Source organism: Peromyscus leucopus, chromosome 8b (assembly GCF_004664715.2).
Source record: "Peromyscus leucopus breed LL Stock chromosome 8b, UCI_PerLeu_2.1, whole genome shotgun sequence".
Taxonomy (NCBI): domain Eukaryota; kingdom Metazoa; phylum Chordata; class Mammalia; order Rodentia; family Cricetidae; genus Peromyscus; species Peromyscus leucopus.
The window spans coordinates 61,537,353-61,553,426 of NC_051086.1; the positions used below are offsets into that span (position 1 = coordinate 61,537,353).

At 51.4% G+C, this 16,074-nt stretch overlaps 2 protein-coding genes across 5 annotated transcripts in view; one reads left to right on the forward strand and one right to left on the reverse strand.

Moving 5' to 3' along the window:
- The first annotated feature begins 997 nt into the window (after window positions 1-997).
- Proca1 (protein interacting with cyclin A1) lies at window positions 998-11,246 on the forward strand. 4 transcript variants are annotated; one of them, XM_028866869.2, is made up of 5 exons: window positions 998-1,403; window positions 7,802-7,885; window positions 9,631-9,763; window positions 9,992-10,150; window positions 10,234-11,246. In XM_028866869.2, exons 1-5 carry the CDS (start codon window positions 1,313-1,315, stop codon window positions 10,901-10,903), a joined length of 1,137 nt encoding a protein of 378 aa, XP_028722702.1. In that variant the 5' UTR covers window positions 998-1,312; the 3' UTR covers window positions 10,904-11,246. The 4 variants fall into 4 exon arrangements, with proteins under 4 accessions (XP_028722702.1, XP_028722703.1, XP_037056858.1 ...); XM_037200963.1 differs by lacking the exon at window positions 998-1,403 and adding an exon at window positions 1,473-1,889; XM_028866870.2 differs by lacking the exon at window positions 9,992-10,150 and having other exon boundaries at window positions 1,000-1,403.
- A 1,256-nt stretch (window positions 11,247-12,502) lies between these two features.
- Window positions 12,503-16,074, reverse strand: part of Supt6h (SPT6 homolog, histone chaperone and transcription elongation factor) — a 40,987-nt gene continuing 37,415 nt past the window's right edge. The window contains 5 exon segments of the mRNA XM_028866875.2: window positions 12,503-13,247; window positions 13,537-13,724; window positions 14,716-14,882; window positions 14,967-15,044; window positions 15,425-15,537. Of these exon segments, the coding sequence (XP_028722708.1) occupies window positions 13,061-13,247; window positions 13,537-13,724; window positions 14,716-14,882; window positions 14,967-15,044; window positions 15,425-15,537 (733 nt within the window). The 3' untranslated portion in view covers window positions 12,503-13,060.

Here is a 16,074-nt window from a genome sequence, read left to right on the forward strand (position 1 = left end):
GAATATTTTTTTTCTTTTTTCTGAAGCTCAGGACTGAACCCAGGGCCTTGTGCTTACAAGCGCTCTACCACTGAGCCAAATCCCCAACCCCAAGAATATTTTTTAAAATGTATTTGATGTGCATTGGTGTTTTGCCATGGTTGTCAGGTCCCCTGAAACTGGAGCTACAGACAGTTGTGAGCTGCCATGTGGGTGCTGGGAATTGAACCTGGGACCTCTGGCAAAGCAATCAGTGCTCTTAACCGCTGAGCCATCTCTCCAGCCCTGTCCTATGCTTTTTGAGGCACACGTATCTTGGTTTTGGAAGCTGCTTGGAGGGAAACTGACAGATAAGCTGTGTGGAATATCTGCGAAGCATCTCTCATCCACTTGTCTTGTACCTTTTTTCCATCTCTGCTCCCACAGCTCTGGTTCTGCCTTGTACAGAGCTGGTTAATTCAGTGTGCATGTGAGAAGCAACCTCAGTACTGGAGTGCTCCCGGAGGCCTGCGTGTAGAGTTCTGTGATCTGCATGTGTGGGGGGTGGGTGCACACATTGTTAAATTAGGTCTGTGTACTGTGTGTCGTCTTGGCGTCCTTGTGTGTGATATACTAGTGTACATGCTGTGTTTGAGGATGTAAAGGGTGTGTACTGGGATGAAGTTACCATGAACGTAGGCCACCTCACTGACTAAACAGGGGAATTAGCTGTATGGGGCCCAGAACCAAGTGGCCTATGGGACTGGAGGAAGGGGAGCTGGAGTGGATGGTCTAGTGGAGTGTGGGGAGGTACCATACACAGTGGAGGAGAGCCATCATGTCATCAAAGGGAACCAAAGCCAGGACACCCGCAATCCACGTTCAAGAAGACTACTCTCTGAACTGTCAGGGGCGGACCTTGTGGATGCCCGGGCCTCGCCCTGGAAGGCGGGGCGGGTCCCCAAGTGCAAAGCTGCTGGAGACTGAAAGGGGCGGGGCCAGTACCTGCTGGGGGCGGGGGTTTCTGTCGGGTTTTTCTAGAAGTAGGGACCAGGGAGAGCTAGCATGCGACTGAGTGCTGGGTCTGTAATGTAAAGGCAAAAGCAGGTACTGGCGTTAAGGGCGTGACGAAAGGGACCTGGAAGGAGCTGGAAATCCCGGATGAAGAACACGACTGACGCTTAGACCCGGGCTGGAAGACGGGGAGGGGGGAGGCGGGCTGGGAGTTGGGTAAGCATGAGGCGGAGCTAGGGGCTGGACTGGAGTTTACAGCTGGGCCGAGGGCTCCACCACGCTGAGGTTCAACGTTGAACTCTACGAGGTAGAGTCCTGTGGAAGAACTGGGCTGACAACGATGTGGGTCAGGACGACACTAACGATTAAAAGATGGACTGAGGAAAAGCCTGGCTGCAAAACTGACATTTGGGACAAGAGCGAGAGCACCGGTAAAGGGGCGGGGCAGAAGGCTGGGGGCGCGGCTGGGCGGGGCTCTGTAAGATCGCCTGCCTTGGCCAGGAGCAATCGCTCCCGTGCCAAGGCGCAACTACAGAGCATTAGGCTGCAGTCAGCCGCTGGCCTAGCCCGCTGCCCCAGAGGCGCGAGGCTCCGGCAAACACCATCCCCCCCGTCCCCGGCCCATTGCTCACCCTGGTGCCGGGGATGGGCGATCGGTTCCATTGACCTTGAGTGCGGGAAGGAGTTTGAGGATTCCACAAGTGACATCACAATCACTTCTAAGATGGGGCCTGAGCCTGGGAGACATTTCCCAGGAGAAGACTCAATGCCCCTTGCACCCTTCTCTTACTTTGTTTCCTCGTTTCTCCTCTCTTCACACTGTCTCCTTTTGGCTGCTCTGTGCCCATCCTCTGGGCCTCACAGGAGGGGAGGGGCTTCGCAGGACAAGGAGGATCCTCTACAAATGAGCATCACCAGTGAGTTTGAGTTTGACCCTTGCTACCTGTCCCAAGGAAGAGACCACAGCGTTTCTCTTCCTTTCAAGCTATTATTCGTCCTCATTCTGCTGCAGGAGCTCTGGAGGGCTGCCTTGGTCACAGCTCCCCTCCATCCTCTGCAGACAAAGGGGCAGGCTGCCTTTCTAAATCCCACTCCTCCATCCTCCCTACTTCCCTCCCATACAGCTGATGGTGGGTGTCAGCATCTACAAGGCCTGTTCAGAGTGACAGGAGGCAGGAAAACCAGCGTAGTTTGATCCTGACCTAGGCACAGGCCCTTACTAGAGTGACTAGGATTCAGACTGAAGAGGGGAAGCTGTGGATTTGGATTAAGAAAAATCAGCAGTGAGGAATTAGCAAGGTTGGGGATTAAAAGCGAGTGTTGTAGGGGATGACTGGATAGGGAGCGGAATCTAGTTTTAAGACTCGGCTTTGGAGCTTACGGCATAGGATGACCTTTGGCTTATGTGTCTCTGGAGCCAACAAAGAACACAGGACTGAAAGCGCACTGGCTAGGGAGCCAAGAAGACCAGTGCTTTCCTCCTGCCTCTACTGTCTATTACCTTTCATCCTGGGCAGGCTACTTAGCCTCTCTGGGTCTGGGTCTGGGTCCCTAGCTATACAATTTAGATTTGAAGTCACACTTTAAAAGCCCACTCTAGGATCTAGCACTGTGAGCATGTACATCCTGGGAATCTCCCCCAGGAGAGCTGGGGGCTGGGGTCACAGCTTATAGGTAAGAATGCTCGCTCAGCATGTATGAAACCCTGAATCTGATTACCAGAGACTTCCCCTACTTCTTCTAAAACACAGTTCCAGTCAAAATAAATAAGTAAATAAATAAAGTGAGCAAGGTGGCTCATGTCGGTAATTCCAGGACTTGGGACAAGGCAGAACTACTATAAATTCAAGGCCAGCCTGCACTAACTGGGGAATTCTAGGCCAGCCTGTGGCTATGTGAAATGGTCTCAAAAATAAATATATAAAAAGATAAAACACAGTACCCAGGTTTGAACCAGGAACAGACTCTGAGGCTCAAATAGTGAATTTATGCATTCCAGCGGGAGACTGAACATATACACTCAGTCAGTTAACAATGACTGAGCTATCTCCATGGCTCTCTGCATATGGAGTCAGATGAAATATGGTTATTATTCTTAAGTAAATACAGGAATGTCACAGTTCCTAGAACTATGGCAGCAGGTCAGTGGGCACATAAAGCATACAGTTAATTCCACTTGGATAGATTGGTGTTTATCTGAGACAATGTCTTGCTGTATAGCCCAGGTTAGCCCTCCTGCCTCAGCCTACCAAGTTCTTGGATTACAAATGTGTGCCATCATGAGCAACCTTTTCCCAGTGAGTTGAGCAGGCAGCACTTGGGAGAGCAGCAGGGGAGAGAGAATGGTAAAGTGAGAGGTGGGAAGAACTGTCGGCAAGGAAAGAACTAGGTCCTGGATCCTAAGGGCGTGATAAAAGCCCAGCACTGCATTGTGAAGGCAGGATGTAAGCCAGGCCTGGTGGCACATGCCTACAATTCCAGCATATGGCAGGCAGGTAAGAGGGGAAGAAGTGTGGTAGGCCAGTTGATAGTCTACAAAACTCAACTTGGCCGTATGGGGAGGACTGAAGAAAGGGATGAGGACCAGAGGTGGGGAGACCAGGCAGGAAGATACGGCTGTATCCTAGGTCAGAGATGTTGGAGGTTGAGCTTGGCTTTGTGGCTCAAACCTTTAACCTCAGCACTTAGGAGGCAGAGGTAAGTGAGCCAGGCCAGCCAGGGCTGCACAGTGAGACTCAGCCTCAAAAACAACAAACAGACAAACAAGAGATGACAGGGCTCCAAACGAAGGCACCGGAAGGTACAAGGGTAGACAGTGATGGCTGAGATGGCATGGAAGTGAGAGGATTAGCCCTTGACTTCTAGCTGAAATGTCCGTTGCTTTCTGAAAAGGATAAGATACAGGAAATGCACAGGTGGTGGGAAGCTGATAGGTCTGTGTGTGTGTGGGGGGACACAATTTCTTTTTTCTATTCTTTTGCTTTTTCGAGTAGGTTTCTCAGTGTAGTCCTGGCTGTCCTTGAACTCACAGAGACCCACCTGCCTCTGCCTCATAAGTGCTGCGATTAAATGCGTGCACCACCACCACCTGGTTTGGGATATAATTTTTTAAGATACGTTGGGAATGTTCAAGAGACTATTATTGGCTGTGCATACTCAGAAAATCAGTCTGCAGCTGAGCCAGCAGTGGCTCGGTTGGGAATTGTTTCGCTTGGGTGGGTTCCAGCCCTAACACTGTAAACTGTCAGAAAACGTCAGGAGAGCAGCCAAGGTGAGAGGTAGTCTTTTTGTTCTTTCTTTTTTCTTTTTCTTTTCTTTCTTTTTTTTTTTTTTTGGTTTTTCGAGACAGGGTTTCTCTGTGTAGCTTTGCGCCTTTCCTGGATATCGCTCTGTAGACCAGGCTGGCCTCGAACTCCCAAAGATCCGCCTGCTCTGCCTCCCGAGTGCTGGGATTAAAGGTGTGTGCCACCACCGCCCGGCTATCTCCACTCTTCATAATAGTGCTTGAAGTCTTAGCTAGAGCAATATGACAACAGAAGGAAATAAAAGGGACATAAATATGTATCATTATTTGGAGAGAAGACCCTATACATAAGAGACAAGAAGGATCCCACCAGAAAAATGTAGTATAATTGATCCTTTCAACAAAATGGCTGGTTACAAAATTAGATTACAGAAACAAATATCAAGTAGTGAGATGCTCAGCAGGTAAAGGCACCAAGCCTGATGGTGGGAGTTTGGTCCTCAGGCCCCCATGGAGGAAGGAGAGAGCTGACCCCTGCAGGCTGTCCTCTGCCTTCCACATGCACACTGTGGCGTGCATGCCCACACACATAGGCTCAGGATAAATGTGGGAAAAATAAGGAAATAACCTCACTCACAATTACCTGAAGTAGCAACAAGAAACTCTGGGGATAAGCCTGATCCAGGAAGCGACTCAACGGCTGAAACTTTCACAACACTGAGTAAAGAAACTAAAGACACTGAAGATGAAAGACCTCCCATTTATATGGGTTGGAAGAATTAATACTATGAAAATGGCAAATTTTACCAAAAACAGTCTGTAGATTCAATGTAATCCAACTTAAAATTTCAATGCCATTCTTCACAGAAACAGAAAAATAAAGTACAAAACCCGCTAACAGCTAAAGCAATCCTGAGTAAGGTGCTGGAGGTATCACCATGTCTGAGTTCAAGTGATACTACAAAGCCATAGCAACAAAAACAACATAGTACTTGCTCAAAATATACACATAGATCAATGGAATAGAATACAATAAAATAAGCTGTGTTGGGTGGTGGCGGCACACGCCTTTAATCCCAGCACTTGGGAGGCAGAGGCAGGCAGATCTCTGTGAGTTCGAGGCCAGCCTGGGCTCCCAAGTGAGTTCCAGGAAAGGTGCAAAGCTACACAGAGAAACCCTGTCTCGAAAACCACCCCCTAAAAAAAAAAGTTTGTTGGGTTGGGGATTTAGTTCAGTGGTAGAGCGCTTGCAAGGCTCTGGGTTCAATCCTCAGCTCTAATCCCAGCACTCGGGAAGCAGAGGCAGGCAGATCTCTCTGAGTTCCAGGACAGCCAGGGCTATACAAAGAAACGCTTTCTCAAAAAACAAAAACAAAAAACAACAATATAAACCCATGTAGCTATGGCCACCTAACTGTAGACAAAAATACACACCAGGGAAAAGACAGCCTCTCCAAGAAAAGGCACTGGAAACACTGGATAGCCACATGTAAAAGAATGAAGCTAGTCTTGCTCTCTCACCCTGCACGATACCAGTTCCAAATGGATCAAAGGCCTTAATGTAAGACCTGGAATTCTGAATCTACCTGAAGAAAAGGCATTAGGGAAGGACTTTCTGAATGTGACAAAAGTCCATCATTAAATAAGATCAACCATTGACAAATGGGATCTCATGGAAGTAAAAAAAAAAATTCTATGTGGCAAACAAAACAAAACAAAACAAAACCAGTTCATCAAGTAAAGAGACAGCCTAAGAATGGGAGAAAAATCTTTGCTAGCAATGCATCTGATAGAGGATTAATATCTAGAATATACAACACAAAAAAATTAAAAAAAAAATCAAGCTGGTGATTGATGGTGGTGCACGACTTTAATCTCAACACTAGGGAGGCAGAGGCAGGTGGATCTCTATGAGTTGGAGGCCAGCCTGGTCTACAGAGTGAGTTCCATGACAGCTTCACAGAGAAACCCTGTCTCCCAACAGTTAAAGATGAGGGCTTTCATGGAAGTCCAAGGAACAGTTTGCAAGGGAGAGATTGGTTATTAGTTAAGAGAAAAAGGCCGGGGCCGGGGCCGGGGCCGGGGCCGGGGCCGGCTATTGAGAAATTGCTAGCAGACCACTGAGAAGGAAGGGGGTCTGAGCCCACTGAAGGTGGGGCTATACGGCCCCCTTCATCACTGCCTAGTAGAGTTGTTTGGTGAATGTCAGTGAATGAATAAACTTGACTTGGAAAAGAAAGGGGGAATATGCATGTAGGAGAAAAAGTGTTGGAGGCAGGCGGATCTCTGTGAGTTCGAGGCCAGCCTGGTCTACAGAGCGAGATCCAGGAAAGCTACACAGAGAAACCCTGTCTCAAAAAACAAAACAAAAAGAAGTGGCAAAAAAAAAAAAGTTTTGGAGGAGTGTCCCATTTGAAAATGTTCATAGTGTGCTGGGCAGTGGTGGCACACTCCTTTAATCCCAGCACTCAGGAGGCAGAGGCAGGCAGATCTCTGAGTTCAAGCCTAGCCTTGTCTAAAAAGTAAGTTCCAGGACAGCAAGGACTAAACAGAGAAACCCTGTCTTGAAAAAAAAAAAAAAAAAAAAAGAAGAAAGAAAATGTTTGTAGCCTGTCACGGAGAAAAACAGTAAAGAGGGAGGTAACATTCCATACATTAGACAGGCTTGGGGCACTAGGACCCTGGGGCACCTCTTCCCCAGGCTGAAGTAGCAGATAGAGGGAGCCACAGGCAGCTAGGCAGCTACTGTGACATTATCTGCAGAGGACAGAGGGGAACAGTAGTGGTTTAAGAATTTTCAGAAAGTGATCTTTGCATAACCAATTGGCTTGGAACTGGCTCTGTAGACCAGGCTGGCCTTAAACTCACAGAGATCCACCTGCCTCCGCCTCCTAAGTGCTGGGACCAAAGGCGTGGGCTACTATTCCTGGCTTCTCTTTCGTTCTTTTTAAAGGTCTCATGTAGCCCAGCCTGGCCTTCAAGTCAGTATGTAGCCGAGGATAACCCTGAACATTTGACTCTCCCTCCTAGGTGCTGGGATGACAGTGTCTCGACAGCTTTTTTTTTTTTTTTTTTTTTTTTTTTTTTTTTTTTTTTTTTTGTGTCTTCGACAGTGCGTCCTAAGGAGGGTGCTTCCTCTAAGATGCTTCTCTAATTCCTAACAAGCTAACCCTATGGTTCAGCAGCAGAACACTTGCTTAGCATGCATGAGGCCATGGGGTCCATCCTATGGAACCCTACAAACCTGTGGTCTGCCCGGGCCACCCTCTGACCAGGCTCCACACACCTGGGATAAGTTGTGGCACTGCCCTCCCTGCCCAGTCCCTCCAGTTAGTCCCACTGAAGCTCTTCACCCTCCTGTCTTGGCAGGTGCCCACCCCCCTCCCCCATTTTCACCACACTGATGCCATGGACCTCTTCGCCTCTGTCTCCTTGCCCCTCTCAGCCTCTGGAGAACAGCAGCTTGGTTTTTAAATCCCTGCATGCCCAGTCTGTGTCTGGGCGCAGCACCCATCTTAGGAAGGTTAGTGACTGAATGCTCGGGGAGGCGGCTGCTGTCACTGCTGCCATTTTGTGCTCTCTCAGATATAAGCAGGTTGCCCAGCTGGAGGAGAGGACATCTGGCCAGTGTGGAGTCCAGCAGTGATGTGTCTTCCCTCTCCTCTGAAGGTGAGTCCAGGGGACCTATGGCCCCCAGAGGCTACATTACCCCTTACTTGTGAGAGCTAACACTTGGCGGAGGGCAGGGATCTTGATGGGATTACCCAGATGCCCCAGGGTCCAGTGAAATGACTCATGGGTAAAGGTGCTTGCTGATAACCTGACGACCTGAGCGTGGTCCCCTGGACCATGTCACACGGTGGAGGACCCAGCTGTCCTGTTCTTACCTTGTCTTCTACAGTGCCAGAGAAGCCCCTTCCTTGAGTCCTGATCACTCCTTAACTTTGAAGAATAATTTATGGTACACACATGAACTGAGTCCTCCTAACCTTGCATAATAGCTATCCCTGACCCATTCTGTGGATAAGGGAGGCTCAGAAAAGTAATTTGTCTTAGGTTAGTTACCCTATTAAGTGAAAGAGCCAAGCCTTGGGCTCCAGGCTCCGAGCATATGCCTCCCTGCTGCCCTTTGCCTTAATTTAACAAGGTCCTGTGCACACTCTTTACTTCCCTGGGGAGAAAAGGCACAAGAGAAAGTGGGTGAGGGGTCCTGTGGAAACTTGGGAGCCTCAGTCTTGTGGGGGAAAGGGAAGGCCTGCAGGAGAAAGCCTCAGACCACTTACTGTCCTCTCTCTCATGCACTTTAATGGACACAGACACCTGGGCTTCCGTACCCTCTGCCTGGGTCAATGACTTTCTGCTGGAGGGTCTCCGTGGGGCAGGAGGCAGGGCTGTTGAGAGGCATGTTTACTTTTAGATAGGAGCAGAGGGAAATCAGGGTTCGCCTGGATCCCTAAGCAAGGTCAGAGATGAAACACTGGGAGCCCCATGAAAAACTCAAGTAGCTCAGTAAGAAGTGGGAACCTTCCCTAGCCCTGGAGGCATCCTCTCCCCGTGCCTGTGAAAAGGGATCCAGTAATCATGTTGCCTAATCCACAGACTGCCATAGGCTACGGCAGGCTGTCCAGCATTCTGTGGTTCTGGGAGGAGAAGGTGATGTTTAAAGCACCACCCCCTTCCTGGGAGGCAGGGCTTCGCTGTGTAGCCCTGGCTGACCGAGAACTCACTCTGTAGACCAGGCTGGCCTTGAAATCAGAGAGATCCACCTGCCTCTGACTCCTGAATGCTAGGATTAAAGGCCTGAGCCACCACCACCACCCTGCTTAAAGCAATTTTTAAAAAGACTTACTTGTGTGGGTGTGGCACCTTGGCAATCTGTGGAGGTCAGAGGACAGCCTGCAGCAGTCAGTTCTTTACCTTCAGCTGCTGAGCACCTTCCAGTCCAGACTGACTTTGATGAGTAAAGAGCTGGGACGGAATGAGGGGGAGGGGGAGGGGGAGGGGGAGGGGAGGGGAGGGGGCTGGGAGGAGAAATAAGGCAGATGGAAGAGCCAGAACATGCAGGGAGCATGCTGTAGAGGCCTAACCACCACCCTGTGCCATTTGGGTGGACGGCACCAGAGGCCACCTGGGCCTGTGCAGGGGCAGGTGTCAGAACCAAGGCTGCCACTGTGGGCTTGTCTGCCAGACACAAAGACATGGCCATTCCCTACCTGGCACTGTGGAGTGTGGTGGCTGGTGACGACCAGCAGTCGGATCCACAGGAGAGATAAAGGTGACCCAGAACAGCAAGGGTCATCACCTCTGATCGTAACAGTTGTTGGGGGGAACCAGGTGGCAGAGAAGTTTGGTGAAGCATTAAGATTGACGTGTGCCCGGCTGCCTCCAAATGACCTAGACCCCTCTTCCCTCAGGTGAACTCCAGGAGACTGACAGGTGCTGCTGGAAACACCAGCAGTGTGCTGGACATATCATCCACCCCTTCTTGGACTGTGGCCACCACAACCGGCACATGCACGCGGTCAGCCACTGCGACTGTGACTCTAGGTGAGGGCCCCCTTCATGGGGGACCCATTCCCTTCAGGTTTCCCTCTTCAGCTTTGGCCTGGTGCTGCCAGCCTAGCCCCAGCTTTTAAACCCTGCTCTGCTCCGAGAACAATGAATGGGGAGCTCTCTTGGCAGCCTGGGCCAGGCCCAGAAGCAGCTGGCTGTCCCTCTGGGCCCCTGGGGAGTCATGGAGGTATGGGAGCCAAGCTGAGAGTCTGGTGTGTGCAGGCTGAAAGACTGCTCAGGGAAGACAAATAGTAGCAGATCCCGAGATGTAGGCCCGACCTGCTCCAGAGATCGGGGCTCAACCTGCTTCAACATCATCCATACCCCTTGCTTTGAATTCATCCCAGAGGAAGAGTGTGTGGAGCGGATCTGGTACAGCTGGTGAGTGCCAGCTGGCTATGGGGACAGGACTCCAGAGTGCCCTGCTTCAGCTCCATGAATTTCTTCCTGTCCCTTCCCCCCAGGTGCAAAGGCTACAGGCCTCTCTCTGTGGCAGTAATCCACCATCCCATTCATCATGTGTGTAGGACAGATAACCTACACGAGAAGGAGGATGAAGAGGATGAAGAGGAGGAGGAGGAAGAGACCCCACCTTCCATCCCAACTCAGTTGTGCCCCACTGCCGTACCTACTGACCCAGACGTCGGGTTGGTCTCCAGGACTCCCGACTCAGCAGCGCCCATCACCATCTGGCGTTCTGAGAGCCCCACAGAGAAGAGTCAGGAGGGCAAGGCCATCAAGAAGATAAAGAAGAAAAAGGAGAAGGAGAAAGACAACGAGGATGAGATAGTGGATGAAAAGGCAAAGTTGAAGAAAAAAGTCAAGGGCAAGATAATTAAGAAGAAAAGCCCGGCAAAATCAGAGTCTTCCCCTCCAGACTTGAGCCGATCACTAAGCCCAAGAGAACTAGTCAGGACATCAGAGTCCAGCCCAGAAAGTCGGGAAGAGCTGGAGAGTGAGGACAGTTATGAACGGGGTAAAAAGGAGCCCTCCAGCGAAGATATTGTGGAGTCATCACCCAAGAAGAGAGAGAAGAGCACCTCCCAGGCCAAAAAGAATGGGACAAAGACCTTACAAACCAGGAAAACGAGCAAGAGAAAATCTCCCCCAGTGTCCAACCCCAATCTCAGCTGAGGCCAGGGCAACCAGAGTGAATAAATCAAGCCTGTAACTGACCCCTACTGCTATTCTCTCTCCCTCCAACAGGGCCTCTTCTTGTGGGAGGTGGCTGGCTCTGGGCCTACTAGAGCCAAGGGGCCAGGGGTCAGGGGATACTCAAGGGGCAATCCTGCTTTCAAGGAGGAAGTCTATGTCTATGGGAAGTTAGGTAGGAGGGAGAGAGAACCCTCCTAGGACCAGGTGGCAGAATCATCTGGAGAGGGAATGGGGTGTGGGAGACCGCGCTGTGTGTGAAAACCCATTCTGTAGTGGGCAGCACTGTGCAGCACCACCTTCAATAAACGGAACCTGCCACTCACTCGGCCTGCCTTTCCCTCCTCGAGTGGCCCAAGGGATGGGCTGTGGCACCATGGAGGACGTGATCTTCCCAGCTGGGGTAGTCCCAGCCCTTTTCCAGCCTTGCAGCAGATAGACCTGTTATGCTGGAGAAAGTAAAGCGTTCCCGCAGCAGGCCAGCCCTTTCCCACCAACACAACAAAAGACGAAGAAAAGCGGGTATGAGCTCAAATGCAGGCGGCAGTGGCGACCCAAGCAGAGACAAAGGGGGAGGTTTACTCTCCCACACTGAATCACCAGGAGATGAAGCCTGTGTGCAGAACGGGAAACCAGACACGCAGTCTAAAGAAGGCGGCGGAAGGAAGGAAGCAGAGCCAGGGGGCTGGCTGATCCTGAGCCGGGGGGTGGGGGTGGGGCGCGAGGGTGGGAAACAGCCCTCTCCCATGGCCTGTGTGTCTGAGGGTGAGCAGGTGAGGGGACCATTCTGGGCAGAGAACTGACTTCTCAGCGGCTGTCAGGAACCAAGGCACAGCTGGGAAATGAAGGGGTGCCCAGGGGCTCACAGATTTACTTTTCTCCACTGTGTGAGAAGATGAGAACACCACAATGGTTTGGTGGCCCCGGCCCTGGCCCAGCATTTCCTATTGCCCTATGTGTGTCATCACCTCTTGGTCACAGATGGGACAGCCAAGCTAAGACAGAAGCAGGACCTGAGTTCCCAATACCCATGCATGGTGGCTAGAGCCACCTATCACTCGAGCTTCAAGGGAGCCAAAGCCCTCTTCTGGTCTTCTGTGAATACACCCACACATGCACATGCATAATTAAAATTAACCAGGGGTTGTGGCTCACACCTTTAATCCCAGCACTCAGGAGGCAGAGGCAGGTGGATCTCTGAGTTCGAAGTCAGCCTGGTCTACAGAGTGAGTTCTAGGACAGTCAGGGCTCACAGAGAATCCTGTCTCAAAAACCAAAAACCAAGAAAAACAAACCAGAAACCCCTTAAACACACGTGTGTCACTCCTGCAATTCTAGCATTCAGGAGGCAGAAGCAGGATTACTGTAACTTGAAGGCCAGCCTGTGCTAGAGACTCCACATCAACACAGCTAACAAAAGATGTAAGAAGTCCACACAGGGTCATGGGGCTCAGAGCAGGGAGGTGACCACAGACAATCTGAATCCTGGCCTCTGACGGATTATGAGGGGAAGCTTTTGGAGTTTCAAACTGCTTTGAAGCAACCCTTCAGAGCAGGGAGCTGGAGAGAGGCCTCGGCAAGTGCTCTGTAGAAACACTGTTTATTCAAATGACAGGTGAGAAGCAGGTGGCCATGGGTAGATGAGGATAGGTAGGCAGGGCTGGCAGGTCAACACTGCTCCTTATGTCCCCCACAGTCCTATTTTGACAGTTACCAAAGTACTGACATCAGGACCCTCCTCTCACGCCTGCCTCAAACTGAATAAATAGCATTGTCTCCCCATGAAGGCTGGGGACATGTACAAGTCGAGCCTGATGCCCCATTCTAGCCTGTGTCAGGTGAGGGCAGAAACTCAAAAATGGCTTCCAGGGAGATTACAGACTGCTCCACTTTCATTCTCCTCCCTCTCAGCCTGGTCCCAGGACAGGCGGTTGGCACAGGTCTGGAGTGGGAGAACTGCTCCTTGGTGCACACCAGCTCACAAGGCCATCCAGCCTGCCACCCATCCAGGCTGACCATTAAAGAGAATGTCATTTCATGCCACTTTATGGACAAAAAAAAGAGGGGCAGGGAGTGAGGCTGTGGGTGGCCAGGCCTCTTGGAGCCTCAGAGGTAACCAGAGTCCGAGGAACAGGCCCCCTACCGATCCATCTCATCCAGGAGTGGGGTCGCATCGCCAGCAATGGACATGGGGGTGCTTTCGATCATGGGGCTGGGAGAGGGTCGAGGGGTCAGCCGCTGTTTCTGTTTCCGACGTTCTGCCTCTTTCTCCTGTAGCCACTGCTCGGCCATCTTGCCCCAGTCGATGGCTGCATGGCTGTTGGACCTGGAGCAGAAAGGAAGGGCCTTAAGAGACTAGGTTCTTCTGTGATCTGTGAGAAGGGCCTTCCCCCCACTCACAGCAGAGATTACAGAAGGAACCTGACTCGTACAGGAAGCAGCCTCTCTCCTGCTTTCCCATTCTTCCCCAGAACCCATTGTCCATGGGCACATCTCCTAGGTCTTGGCATTTAAGAAGACACAGAATGTCTGCTTCTGCTAAGTCTTCAGGTCACACGGCACATACACACACACACTAGTAACCCGCCTGTGTGCGCCCCTCTCCATGGACTTACTTTGGCTGCTGCTGCCGTTGTCGGGAGCTGGAGGAAGGCTGGGGCTGGGCCTGGGTAGACTGTGGGGTGGTGCTGGCCTGGAGCTGGTGGTATTGTGGGGTGGTAATGGGCTGGCTTGGGGTCGTGTAGGAGTAGCTGGGGGTCATTAGTGGTGTGGCCACTGGCTGCTGGGCTGGCGTTGGGAACACCTAAAGAGGGGTGGACAAAGAAATAGGGTATGGTGTGGGCTTGCTTGACTTCATTGTGAATCTCTGACAGGCCATGAGACTGGCTGTGAACAGTGCTTCCCAGCTGACCCACCAGAAGTGGTATTTATTTGGGAGAGTGAAGAAAAGCAAGGATAGCACCAGCATACAAAATTGTCCACCCATCTTTAACACCTCAGATGACTTGAGGGTTCCAGACATCCCACAGGCTCTGTGCAAAGGACAGGCCCTTCCCTTCTTACTCCCTTCCCTGTCAAATGTGCTGGAGATAAGGAACATCTGTTAAGAGACGGTTCCTAGGCCTGAGCACAGGAAGCTCCAGGTGGTGGGCATGGCCAAAGGTGTCTACAGCATCTGAGTCTGTAGGTAAAGACGATGCTCCCTCCCCTCCCTCCCGTCAGGAAGAATCCCCCGAAAACACATACATGGTAGGTAAAGACGATGCTCCCCCCCCTTCCCCTCAGGAAGAATCCCCCGAAAACACATACATGGTAGGTAAAGACGATGCTCCCCCCCCTTCCCTCCCTCCCCCTCAGGAAGAATCCCTCGAAAACACATACATGGTAGGTAAAGAAGATTGCTCCCCCCCTCCCTCCCCGTCAGGAAGAATCCCCCGAAAACACATACATGGTAGGTAAAGACGATTGCCCACCCCCCTCCCTCCCCGTCAGGAAGAATCCCCCGAAAACACATACATGGTAGGTAAAGACGATTGCCCACCCCCCTCCCTCCCCGTCAGGAAGAATCCCCGAAACACATACATGGTAGGTAAAGACGATGCTCCCCCCCCTTCCCCTCCCCCCCCGTCAGGAAGAATCCCCCGAAAACACATACATGGTAGGTAAAGACGATTGCCCACCCCCCTCCCTCCCCGTCAGGAAGAATCCCCCGAAACACATACATGGTAGGTAAAGACGATGCTCCCCCCCTTCCCCTCCCTCCCCGTCAGGAAGAATCCCCCGAAAACACATACATGGTAGGCGCTGCTGCCGCCTCCACTGCCACCGTAGCCATACTGGCTGGACGCCCACTGGGCTGGCGTGGCATTGGGGTTCTGTCCCTGCCCTGTCACAGCAGCAATGGCACTGAACATCTGCGAAGTCATGTTCTGGGGCAAGGCATTCACAGCCCGTGTCAGATCTGCAAACACACGGTTGGTCATGTTAGGGTGTAAATCCCTCCGATTCCCTACTGCCCTACAAGTCGCAGCCCCAAGCACCCCACCTGCAAGATTGATGTTGGCTGGGGTAGCATTGATAGAAGCAGGGGTCCGAGTCCTGCTGCTGCTGCTGGGAGTGATGCCTGTAAGAAACAGATGCAGTCAGTTCTGTGCCTCAAGAAAGCTACTCTGGCTTCCCAGTTCAAGAGTCAGAAGAGGTTTAATCCCAGCACTCAGAAGGCAGAGGCTGGTGGATCTCTGTGCGTTCAAGGCCAGCCTGGTCTACAGAGAGAGTTCCAGGACAGCCAGGGCTACACAGAGAAACCCCGTCTCAAACAACGTAACAAACACAACGAAGTCAGAGAGGAGAGGGTGGAAGAGGAGCTGCAGAGTCAGTGGGTGGAGCCTCCCGTGCTCAGAGCAGGAGCCGGGGCCAAGCAGCTGATCATAACTGACCTCACCTTCCTGAGCCAGGACCCGTGTCCCTCTCAGCACAGCCAAGGACGGGTACAGCAGAACTCACCTGGTACAGGGTCCTGATAGTGATCCTTAAACCACCTGAAGAGTCCATTCACAGTTGGGAAGATCTGGCCCCGGTACCGGAATCCTTCAGGAGTCACTGTGACATATTCTATCCTGAGATTTTGTAAGGAAACAAGCATTAGATATTGCTTGTTTAGCTAGTTTTATGTCAACTCGACACAAGCTAAAGTCACTGGAGAGGAGGGAGCCTCAGTTGAGAAAATGCCTGCATAAGACCGGGCTGTAGTGGTGCCAGAGAGATGGCTCAGCGGTTAAGAGCACTGGCTGCTCTTCCAGAGGTCCTAAGTTCAATTCCCAGCACCCACATGGTGGCTCACAACCATCTGTAATGAGATCTGGCATGCAGGCAGAACACTGTATACAAAATAAATAAATAAATCTTTAAAAAAAAAAAAAAAAAAAAAAAAAAGACCAGGCTATAGGCATGTAGGGCATTTTCTTAATCAGTGATTGATGTGGGAAGGCCCAATCCACTGGGGCCTCCCCTGGGCTGGTGGTCTTGGGCTCTGTAAGAAAGCAGCCTGAGTGAGCCAGTAAACAGCTCTCCTCCATGGCCTCTGCATCAGCTCCTGCCTCCAGGATCCTGCCCTGTTTGAGTTCCTGTCTTGCCTTCCTTCCATGAACTCTGAT